Here is a 12,547-nt window from a genome sequence, read left to right as displayed (position 1 = left end):
TGTTCTTCATCAATTAATGTCTGAGACTGTACTACCCTAAAGTAAAAAAGCAAACTAAGCTAAAATAATAAAATACTTTGTATTAAACGTGTCAGCACGGCAGGGGGAGCATACACAACATAATGAAAAACTAATGCTGGTTGTTGTGTATTCCACAGCTCAACATCTGTTTACATCTTAGTCCTTGTTCCATCAATTGGGTAAAAACAGATGTTTGAGATTTAGGAACAACAGTATTTTTGTTTTCAAATAGTATTTTGCTTCTACATTAAGCTGTCTATCTGTATCTGTATTATGGTATGAGGTGTGTCAAAAAAGTTCACAAAAGATATTGGGTATGTTGTATTTCAAACCTAAAGTACAAGCTACACGGTTTTCCCTTCATTGTGAGCCAGACAATCCACCAGCACGTCTGCCAAAAGATCCTGCAGCAGTGAGCGAGAACAGGCACGAGTTGTGGCAGGACAATTCGTGGCTGTTCCACAATTACAGCGCGCCTGCTTAAATTGCCATGAGCATCCGACAGTTCCTGACCACAGGGATTATTAAGGAGACCCGTTTTGAAGACATGGACGATGGAGCTGCGGAGGATCCCTGAAGAATCCTTCCATGAGTGCATGAAGGTGTGGCAAAGAAGGCTGGGAAAGTGTGTTAGACTCCAGAGTATTATTTCCAAGAGTAAAACGTGTAATTTGTGACACCAGTTGTGAAAGTTTTCTGACAGCCCTCATATCATATACTGTATACACTATGCAGTGTCACAAACCATAGGAGCATGTCATTGCAGTTGTTTATGTCTATGTTTTACAGCGTTGGTAAAATTGCGCTGAGGTTTGAAGTGGTGTTTGAACTGAACAGAGTAATACTGAGAGTAGTTTCGAGTATTAAAGTATACACACGCAGCTAAATGGGGCCAAAATATTCGAAACACCACTCCATTTTGCCACAAAAGTGTTTTAACACACAATTGAGCTGAATTGGCTTCCCCCCCCCCATTCATGACAAGGAGTAGAGTTCACCACCGCAATGTACTAATTAGAAAAACTATCAGTTAGCCTAGCTTCTTCTATTTCTTCTTCTTTATGTTGGATGCCCAGTGGCACCATTCGGCCTCTCACCGGTCAGTCTTGGTACTACACCAGCCTTCTGGTTCGGAGGAGACTCACAATTGGTGTTGGTCATCTGGAGTACATCACACACTATAAGAGCAGTAAGCACACAAATGGTTTCCTCGTCATGTTCTAAGGTCTCTCGCATTTTAAAAATCGGTTAAAAATCTTGATACATGATGTACCCTGCTGAAGTGTGTACTGAAAGACAATCTTGGCAGACATGATTTAATCAAAATCAAAAGATTGCCATGTCAGGGATATCCCATGGGCCAAACAATGACTTTGTCAATTATTAAGTCTCAAGCTGTTTTGGGGTTCCTTTCCACCCGTGACTTCCTGTAAGTTCCAATACACAAGCACCACTCTTCTCCACAGTAGTTGCCTGGAGACTGAAGGTCACTGAGGCCAGGCTGAAGCAGTGGTGGGTGGGTGCTTGTAAAATGCCTCTGGCTTCAAAAGCGCACTGCTGAGTTGACACTCATTTACACTCACCATTTGCATGAGTGAATTCACCGGGGGGAAAAAAAATGGCCCATTACATTTTTTTCATTGTGATTTTCCACCGTCACGGCACACTGCAAATGAGATATTTAAAAGGATAGACCAGAGCTACCCTGCTCGACTAAACCGACACGATGTCTTTATTTGTACAGTATGTGCAATCAGAATACCGGAAATAAAGTGTTAATCAGTCACTCAGATGCACAAACAGCCAATACATGATATAAACAAAAGGTACAATTGTGAGTTGAACCAAAATGGAAAAATTGACGATGGAGTTCAAGCCATCATCATGTGTGATGTCAGCAAATCTTTTCAGGCTTCAGCTCCGATACCATCTAAAGAATTAACTCCACGTCACCGCAACTGTGTTCTTCTTTTTCTTTGGCTTTTTTTGTGACACGACCACAGGTTACCAGTGATGGAAAAAAGGAAATGTGTATTGATAACCACAAATCAAATGGGAGTAGGAAGCAGCATGGGAAATGATCTGGTTGAAATGAAAATACATTAAATTAAATCAAAGGTAAAACACTTTAAACATAACAGCAATCACCATAAATTGGACTGAAACGATTAAACGAAGCACTCGAATAATATGATTACAAAAAAAGTTAAACCAAAGTCCCTGTCTCAAAGGTTCACAGCAATAATTTTTCCAAACGGACTGATGTTACCGCAGACCTACGCATCGTGTCGAAATAAGTTACCATGATGGCAGCGAGCCAGGAGAAAAGAGTCCTGTAAAAGACAGCGAATGTCCAAAGTCTGGGATCGTTTCACACTTTAAAAAGAAGATAACAAAGTGCACTGCGATTGGCTGGCGACGAGTTCAGGGTGTACCCCGCCTCTCGCCCGAAGATAGTTGCGATAGGCTCCAGCTACCCTAGTGAGGAGAACCGGTACGGAAAATGGATGGATGAATAATAAAGTGCAATATCTCCTAAAAAAAACCCAGAACGAACGTACCACAACAATACATCTACGATCACCAACAAAAAGTATCAATGTTAGCTAATTGAATATTAGGACGTACTGTCATATCCACACAAGTCAAAAGATAGACTCAGCCACCACCGGTGCACTTTCAGTCGCTTCATTGAACAAACGGTGACAAGCTAAATAAACAAGCCGCTAACCTGAGATCACAAAAGCCAAGTCTAGCCAGTTAACGGCCAGGCAACGCTACACTCTCATTTGCTGACTCCCACATCACTCACCAGGCCAGGCCTCACATTTTAAAACCACACACGTTCAAAGTCACAGATATTATAGTATGTAACGTGGGGATGACAACCCCTAGTGGACAACAATAATACATGCACTACATGTGCATTTTGTTCTTTAATAATGCAAAATTCATGTAAATTCGGTTACTCAATTAATCGATCGGACAATCGGTAGAATAATCAAATCCAAAACAAATGAAATCTTTTTCCTTCTCCATTGTTTGTCATGCGTCCTCAAGAGGTGAGTAGTTTTACATTATTTTAATTGTATTATGCAGTAGTTACCTTCTTTTTTACACAGTTATATGACAGTTACAATGGTACTTATAATGTCGACTGGACAACTTACTGCCTCTCTTTAGGTAATTACAATAACTCAAAATTTTTGACAAACTGACAGCCTGAATTTAGCTAAACAATTCATTATTTTCCAAATTGTATGAATAATTAAATTTTGTGCTTGGGTCATGATTCACCATTGGGTCCCCATGTCATTTTTAAACTTTAGATGAAATTTTGCCGACACCAAAGTCATCATTTTATTCAGCATTTTGCTCATATTATATTGTTGTCAATAAATGCTTTGAATTGTTTGTTCTAAAATATTCTGCTTTCATGTCATCTGACAGTATGTGAGTGCCATCAGATGTGTGTAAGCAGTAAGAGTATGTGTGTTTGTGTGTGTGTGTGTGTGTGCGTGCATGTGCACTCGGTCCTGAATGTCCACTAATCTCTGCAGCAGAATGGAGACCTGAAAGAGAAAAAAAACTACAGCACTTTCAAATATCACACTGTCGAGGAACTTTTGACGTCAATTTTCTTCCTTTGGCAATCCATGTTTTTTTTTTGTTTGTTTGTTTCTGCTTGATTTTTTTTTAATTTTAAATAATGCTCTTTGCTTTTACGTACCTATTTTTGTGCAGTTTGCGAGTCTCTCATTTGGCTGTTTGGAAGTACGCAGATCCAAAAATTCAATACTTGGATGATGAGATTGACTACAAGGATCCCTGCAAAGCTGGTAATAGCAATTGAGCTCATCTTTGAGTATAATGTGTATTTTCTTTTCTTAATACAGTTTAATATATTGCAAAAAGGTTGGAATTGAATAGCTGTATCATTCTGCTCAGACATTGCGTACTTTAAGACTTACTTTTTGGTATATAAACGTAATAAAACAACCTTTCTTGAGACGTTATCGACTTTACCTACATTAGGTAAACCTGCAAAATCTAATGAGATCCAATATATTGTAAGAGTTGTATCACAAATTTTGTCTTTCTTTACAAAGGTGATAATGTTCAGTTTTGATTAACACTGTAAGAGTAGGTTTAGGTATTCATTGAAAATGCCCCTCTCGTGTAATTAAGTAAGTTAACCAAAACAAAATACTTCCTCTACTATAAATTGCTCTTATCTCTGAGTGTAGCACCAAAATTGACATTTACATCTGACATGTATGTAATCAAGTCATAGCATTATTCATTAAAAAGTTACATTATGACGACTACGACTCTATCGTATAATAATCAATTTACTATAAAAATTTTAAAGTACAATAGATAATTTTAAGGTATAATAGGCCAAACACTGAAAGGTCCCCTTTCATCACTGTTTTTGTATTTAATTTTGATCATATTTGCTGCCCTTTTATCTGGTTTGCATGATATTTACTTGAGATGCCCAAATTGTCACTTTTGAAGCTATTCGAGTTGATCAATTCCACCTGGCACTTGAGATGTTCAAATTTCTCATTATTATGTAACTTGTAAATGAGTTTTGCTCTGATTGGATCACTCATCTTCCCTTACTTAAATATGGAAAACAGCTTGCGTCTGATTGGTCCATATCACGGCATCCGCCAGATCGATGTTACATCCTTCGAGGCCTCGTTCAGACTCGAATCCCCACACTAGTTTGATCGTCGGATTTATTTATACACATGGAACGCACATTCAAATGCAGTCTATATCTATACATGTTGTTTCATAACAAAACTTAACTATATTTGTCATTTTCAATATCACTGTAGAGGATGAAATAGCGAAGCTTGCATGCATTGTCACCTGCGCTGGTCATCGCGGCCAGTTCAATACACATGAATGGGAGCAGATGACGAGCTCAAAATAAATTCCCCCTTCTCTTATCTCACCCACATCCAATTTCAGCCAGCTCGCGTTCTCTATTAGTGGGCCAAAAAGCTAACGCTTGGTGAACTGGCCAATCACTTCACAATGATTTATACACACTGAACACGCACTCGCCTCACCTGCGTCACACCAACATGCTACCTTGGTCCTTTTCAGCGGCGAGAGAGTGCTCCACAGCACTCTTGCCGTACTGTGAGAAGCCGCGGGGGGCGGGCGTCGCCGTGGCGGCGAAGAGCGCTCTCCTCGGCAGCTCGCTGGGGAGGACCGGCGAGAGTGCTGCGGAGCGACGCCATTGCTGGTGACAATGAATGCATGCTTCGTTATTTCATCCACCACAGTTACATTAGATATGACAAATATAGTTAAGTATTGTTGTAAAACACAACACATCTCTACTTAATAGTATTTGAATGGCCCTGCAGCAGCTGAAACTCGCTCGCTTAAAACCTGGAAATGCCGTGCTGCCATTCAGCTGAATTGAGTGGGCGGGTAAGAGCCACCAAGTGGTCAGATATAATATATACTGTAAATATATGAATACAGTATAATTACCACCACTATGTCACGCTGTCAGCAATTTCAAACAAGCGGCTTTGGTGTTCAAAGGCTTTTGCATTCAAACGACAAACAGTATAGATGTCAACCTTAAACCATGTCACAGACACATTTTGACCTATGTTATGCATAAAACAGTAGACAAAAGAGATTCTGATGGAAGGGGACCTTTAATTAGTCAATTATGGTGTCTCAAGTTGATTCGGGGTTCCTTTCCATTCGTGACTTCCTGTAAAACACACCAACACTCTTCTCCACAATAGTTGCCTGGAGACTGGAGGTCACTGAGGCCAGGCTGGAGCAGCAGTGGTAGCCTGGAAGAATCCCTATTGGCTTCACGGCATGGGCTGCGCGCATACTGCAGGATTGACAAGTCATTAACGCTCACCATTTGCATGAGTGAATTTGCTTGAAAAAAATGGGCCATTCCGTCTTTGCATTGTGACATTTCACCTTATCAAAAGTTGTTACACAGATGGACTATTGGAATTATTTCAGCCACATGACATATTTATTCTTTCAGGATGTGTGATCATATTAATGGAAATAAATGTTAATCACACAGTGCACATTTTGTTAGGGACAAGTGCTCAATCTGATCTCCAATATAAGAGCTGTATCAGAAATTCGACCTTCACAAACACACTGAAAACAAAACGAAAATAATATAGTGTTAGAGTGAAGTCACAATCTTACAGGAAAAAATTATTAGCTAGCATGTCATATTTTAACAGTACATTTCAAAATCGGCCCACATTGTAGTTAAAAAAATAAAGTTTTATCCTGAAGGTATTTTACTTTTTTTTTTTTTTTACACGAAAATACATACTTTTTTTTTATCTTAAGATGACTACTTTAATTTAATTTGGAATTCCCCTCTTGCTTTTCCCTTTGGTCCTTTGCTCAAATTATTCTATCATGAAATGGTTCAAATGCTGTGTAGTTTTTTTTTTTTTTTTAATGGGGCTGAAAAAAGAAGATTGATGATGATGGCAGATCCTCCAAAGTTATCCACAATTACACAAAACTAAACCAAACAAAATAGTTCTTGATAAAGTAGATTAAAGATGTCAAAGTATTGAAACCGCCAACCGTTTCTTTTGGAGGGAAAAGGAGTCCATTTGAAGTGCAGCTTTTATTCACAGCAGTGGACGATGCCCCAGGCAATCATCTGCATCTTTTACAGCGGAAGCCAACATTTAAAGAGAGAAAATATTTTTGTGATTTTTACTATGGGATCACACTGATTGGTGTTTATAAAAATCTTTTAACTGTACCCTGCAGCTGCCTTTTTGGGAGACATTGCCTTGGATGAAGAAGAACTGCTCATGTTTAAAGACACCCTCAAAACAGAAAGTGCTCAACTGAATCAGACAGCTTCAGGTATAATATTCAGGGGTGCACTGATACCGCGATACTGGACGTCTGTACTTGGACTCGAAAAAAATGCTCCGTTATTACACACCTATACCACTTTCCAAGCTTGACATATAACTTATGGGCAGGTGGAGTAGAAGTCATGTTAGCCATGTGGAGATACTTTAAGGGCCCGGATGACAACACTTTTCGGCAATTACAAATTATGCGCTTCAAAATGGCTGATGAACTCCTGAGACACTCCATAACTGAAATGCCTTGTGTTGCAGGCCATTTTTACGTGACATGGGTGGCAAGACTGTTAAAAAGCAAACAAAAAAACCATCCATTCGGATGTTAAAATGTCAGTAATGACAAGTTGATACTCCAAAAAGTGTTATATTTGAGTGAAACCTATACCATGTGTTGTGTTTTGTACTTTTGAGCAATATTTGACATTTGAATCACAATAGCAAGACTGTATCAGCGAGTACTCAAATCTAAGTACTTGTACTCATACTGGGTCTGAAAAAAAGCGTTATCGGTGCATCCCTGATGATACTTTATGTTTATGATGATGATTTTTAAATCTGGTTGTGTCCAAATTCAGTTGCTGATTTCTTTCACTTTCTCTGTAGTTAACATCTCCACTTCCAATGAGATAGTCAGAAGTAAGAGAGCAGCAGGTAAACAGCGCTACCGTCAGCATAACAGCGGAAGGAGGACAAGGAGGGTGAGGGCAGCCACCTCCAGATCTGAACGGATTTGGCCCGACGGCATCATACCGTACGCGATCAGCAGTAATTTCAGTGGTAGGTTCCGGCTGACGATGACCGCCCCATCTTGGAGCAGTCAAACTCTGATTCAGAGTTTCTTTGTAGGTAGTCAGCGGGCCATTTTCCGTCAGGCCATGCGTCATTGGGAGAAGAACACTTGTGTAATATTCACGGAGAGGACGACTGAAGAGAGCTACATTGTTTTCACATACAGACCTTGCGGGTGAACTGGATGACCTCTTTAATCTAAGTGTAAAGCGGGCCAAGTTTTTGCTGTTTAAAGATGCAATCTACAGGCTGGGGCCCTGAACAGTGTCTCCTCCTGCAGGTGTTGTTCCTACGTGGGAAAGAGAGGCGGCGGTCCTCAGGCCATCTCTATAGGGAAAAACTGTGATAAGTTTGGCATTGTGGTGCATGAACTCGGCCACGTGATTGGTTTCTGGCATGAACACACGAGGCCAGACCGTGACGAGCATGTGAGCATCAACAGAGACAACATTCAACAAGGTACTTAATGGAAATTTGACTGCATTGAAATGGACCTGAGCCCTAGATGTTTCCGCTATGTCCACTGACTGGCTGCACATAAACAGGACAGGAGTACAACTTCCTGAAAATGGAACCGGGCGAGGTTGACTCACTTGGTGAGGTGTACGACTTCGGCAGCATCATGCATTACGCCAGGAATACGTTCTCCAGGTTTGCACAGAATTCTGCTGAATATTGCATTGCGCATTGGTGCTCAACATTTTCACACCATTTACCACCTCAAACAATACTAAGCTCTCCAAGTACCACCATCGAGGCCAACATTCAAATATAGTAACATAGTAGCCCTAAGTGTTAATCAAAAATGAGGCACGTTTTAGTCCCCCAAAAATATAATCCACTGAAACATTACGCGCAGTTTGAAAATCAACACAACACTTAAATATAGGAAAGTAAAAAAACGGTACTTATATAATGATTCAAAATATTCCTAAATAAATGTTTGAAAACAGTTCTAATACATTAAATCCAAATTAGTTTTGTGCTTAAAATACAACTGAACTGTACTGAACAAATCGCTGGCGTTGGGCCGAAACCTCCTCTGTCCAAATTGGGTAAATTTCCAAATTTTTCTAAAATCTATACTATTTGCCAGTACCCACGTGTGTGTTATTTTTACAAATTATAGAGCGAAGTAATGTGTTGAAAATGGCTTTATGGAGCAACAAACATGACATTCTTTGGGGAGGGGTTCCTGAAAAGTGATGGTTTTGGAGGTATGAGGATTACGCCTGACACCAGCGAAATATACTTTACTGGATTAAAAAAAAAAAAAGTTTAAACCACTGTAAAATTATGTGCCGTTTCAAAATATTATTTAGTGATTCCTCGCATAGCACTAGCACTTTGAGAATCACCGCATGAATGAGTTTTACCTCTCTCACAACTTCATAACTTAATCTTATATTTCCTCCTTCCTTGTTCCTTGTTTGCAGGATTATGCAATAATTGCATGATCACATTACTGAAAAAAAACAAAACAAAAGACTGTTTCGAGCTGGATAGGTGACCAGGACCTTTTAATTTATCAATGTGAAAAGTCAAGTTTTCTCACCAGTCTGCATTGCACACAACCACCACCAACATGACTGGACGACTTGTTTACTTGTGCTGCATTCAAGCTTCCTGTGAAGTCTGAAATATCATCCTTGGTCCAATCTCTCACTAGTATCATCATTTTTGGATGTCCTTGATCATTTGTCTATTTTTTTCAATCAAATAACCTAATCCTTACTCATGGTATATTTGTTCACTGGTCTGATGTACGTGCAGGCAGCGTGGGTTCCGTTCCTATTCAGTGACGGTCCTTTGTGTAGACTGCTTTTCGCCCCAAAGTCAGCTGGGATAGCTTCCAGCTCTCCGCGACCCTAAACAGTACAAGCAGTATAGAACATGAATGAACAAATAACAATGCAGGAAGAATATAGTTATCTACATACTAGTATCTCCGCAAAATTGGTCGTGTTGACTTATGTTATCTAGTATAAGTCACGAATGAATACAGTTTATCTAGTCTTTTCAAGAATTCAGTCTCTTTGGGTGCTGCTGCTGTTGTGTGACGTCAGTTGATTACTGTACATCTCAGTGGAGTCATGATGGTATATCAATTTTCTCTCAGGTTTGTGACTCCAGACTTGGAGTGGCATGTCGATGGTCTTTTCCCAGCTGGAAGGCATTCAGCACAATAACCTATTTGTTGGGATGGAAACATAATGTACACCAGTTGCCCCCCCCTCCAAGCCAGATCTTTGCTAGCTTCACATTAACTATGGACAATATTGATCTTCATAGCCAATGTTCTGTCCAGTACGTGTTTTTCCCCTGTTTGCTTTACTGTCATTTTTGTTGTTGTTGTTGTGAGTCATTTAGGCAAGCCAGGCTAAATAAAGGCACAGCATTGCAGGCTTTGTTCAGTAATTTGAGCTGGAGTGGCCGTTTTTACCTCTGGCATTCAGGGACGCGCTTCACTGAACTGACTGGCAAAGGCCAAAAGCCCCCATTCAGAGCCCGGTGTTTGCACATGCCTCCCATTCATGGGCGCATCACCATGGGAACCACACAAGAGTAAGCCCTGAACCTGCTGAGAGATTATCAAAAGATTATCAATAAAGCAACAAGGGCTTCTGCATGTAAGACACCGATTATTCTTTTGGTGTGAACCCTCTAATTGCTCACTTGTAATTGTTGTTGTTGTTGTTTTGACACAGAAGTGTTTTCTTGGACACGATCTTGCCCCGTTATGATGTCAATGGAGGCCGGCCCTCTATTGGACAGAGGCTCAAGCTTAGCAAAGGGGACATTGCGCAAGCACGCAAACTCTACAAATGCCCAAGTAAGAGTTGTTGAGCTTTAAAATAATAATAATAATAATAATAATAATCAAATAATCAAACATTCATCATTCATTCAACTAAAGTGATATTATGTGATTATGACAGGATGTGGGGAGACTTTGCAAGACAGTGCTGGAAATTTCTCCTCCCCTGATTTCCCAAATGGTTACTCTGCACACATTCATTGTGTATGGAGGATCTCTGTCACACGTGGAGAAAAGGTGATCATATATATAATCTTATTCGATTTGACTGACTGATGATTTTTATTACACTGGTCAATAACAAATTTATTGAAGATTCTTTCGCTGATTTAGGATGATTTTGATGCTGAATCCAAATATCACATTGGCTTTGTTCAATCAGGTCAACTTTTTGAACTATGGCCACATGGTTTTGTTTACATGTACTTTCGCTGGAAAGGTACATGCCCTGAATTGGGTGACGTAACATTCAATTTACAGGTAGTTACTTTTATCAATGTCTACTGTGCAATTTACATTAAGCAAAGTTTGTAATATTTGATTAATAACCTGTTAACAACTTGGCATAAAACCCTGACCTGAAGAAAAATGGATGTCATTTTCAGATTCAGCGATGCAAAATTGTCCTAAATCAGTTGAAAAAACAAAGACAGCTTTCTTTCTTTTTTATTTATTTATTTAAACCCAGTGTTTTAGTTCCCAAAATGTGGTACATATAATGCAATCCAATACAAGAGCTGTATTAAAACGTATACAGAAAGTGTATTCTGTATTTCCGATACAGCTCTTGAATTGAATTGTGTGGTTAGTGAACGTAAGAAAAACGCATTCTTTATGCCTTGAACTTACAGTGGAACGAACGTCTGGCGTCAAACAGTCATTTCCAGGACACTGTTCAACTTCTGATTTACAGTATTTGTATTTTGCAACAAAAAATTCCCAGAGGAAATCATTGAAATTGGACATATCTGTTTTTGGCTCGGGCAGCATGGTGATACAGTGTTCAGCACTTCTGCCTCACAATTGAGAAGTTCTGAGTTGGTATCTTGGCATGTTTTCCTGAGTTTTTCAAAACATGTATGTTAGATTCATTGAAGACTCTAAATTGTCCACAGATGTGAATGTTTGTTTGTCTAAACGGTATGTGCCCTGCAATTGACTGGCGACCAGTCCAGGGTGTAGCCCACCTCTTGTCCAAAGTCTGGGATAGGCTTCATCTCACCCGTGATTCTCATAAACACAAGCGCAAAACAATCGGGAGAGGTGGATGTTTCAGTGTCATACTGTCACCGTATGCCTTGCGCAACAACTCCAGACAGAAATGATGAAGAGACTGAAAATTAGTTTGGTTGTAATTGAATGGATGCGACATTGTATACTTGATAATGTGCCAATGCATCAATCATGAATGTTTAATTGATTTGACTTCCATAAGAGGGAGACGTTACACGGTCCCAGTCAGTTCAGTGAAGCGCGTCCCTGAATGCCAGGGGTAGAAACGGCCGCTCCAGCTCAAATTACTGAACAAAGCCTGCAATGCTGTGCTTTTATTTAGCCTGGCTTGCCTAAATGACTCGCAACAACAAGAACGACAGGAAAGCAAACAGGGGAAAAACATGTACTGTTACAAGGTTACAGTACAGTATTGTAACCGGCGCCTACCCTTTGCTTCTCATTTAGATTGTTCTGAATTTTACTTCAATGGATGTCTTCAAGAGTCACTTGTGCTGGTATGACTACGTGGAGGTTCGAGACGGCTTCTGCAAAAAAGCCCCACTGAAAGGTTTCTAATTGTTAAGAAATTGTTACGATGCCTGACTCAGTTATAAAAGGTCGTGTAATGTGCTATGTCAAGGTCGTTTCTGTGGAGACACAGTCCGAGATGCCATTGTCTCAAGTGACAGTCAACTTTGGATTGAATTCAGGAGCAGCAGTAGCTGGGTGGGTCGAGGCTTCTCAGCCGTCTACGAAGGTACAGCGCGCATGATGCGGCCGCACTCGTCAC

The 12,547-nt window shown here is 40.0% G+C and overlaps 1 protein-coding gene across 4 annotated transcripts in view; it reads left to right on the top strand.

Annotated features, from left to right (window-relative positions):
- Window positions 1-12,547, top strand: part of LOC133490064 (calsenilin-like) — a 75,266-nt gene that overhangs the window by 24,784 nt on the left and 37,935 nt on the right. For all 4 annotated transcript variants that reach the window (XR_009792098.1, XR_009792099.1, XR_009792100.1 and 1 more), the window contains exons 2-11: window positions 3,766-3,860; window positions 6,829-6,927; window positions 7,539-7,716; window positions 7,786-7,899; window positions 8,005-8,183; window positions 8,270-8,375; window positions 10,433-10,557; window positions 10,664-10,779; window positions 12,223-12,325; window positions 12,398-12,514. Coding sequence is in view for 1 of the 4 variants with exons in the window: in XM_061799615.1 (XP_061655599.1) it covers window positions 6,873-6,927; window positions 7,539-7,716; window positions 7,786-7,899; window positions 8,005-8,183; window positions 8,270-8,375; window positions 10,433-10,557; window positions 10,664-10,779; window positions 12,223-12,325; window positions 12,398-12,514 (1,093 nt within the window). In the remaining 3 variants the exon portion in view is untranslated. The remainder of the gene's footprint in view (window positions 1-3,765; window positions 3,861-6,828; window positions 6,928-7,538; window positions 7,717-7,785; window positions 7,900-8,004; window positions 8,184-8,269; window positions 8,376-10,432; window positions 10,558-10,663; window positions 10,780-12,222; window positions 12,326-12,397; window positions 12,515-12,547) is intronic.

The sequence above is a fragment of the Phyllopteryx taeniolatus genome, chromosome 15 (genome assembly GCF_024500385.1).
Source record: "Phyllopteryx taeniolatus isolate TA_2022b chromosome 15, UOR_Ptae_1.2, whole genome shotgun sequence".
In the NCBI taxonomy this organism is placed as follows: domain Eukaryota; kingdom Metazoa; phylum Chordata; class Actinopteri; order Syngnathiformes; family Syngnathidae; genus Phyllopteryx; species Phyllopteryx taeniolatus.
The sequence above is the reverse complement of the archived record's forward strand: the minus strand, read 5'-3'. Positions and strand labels throughout refer to the sequence as shown.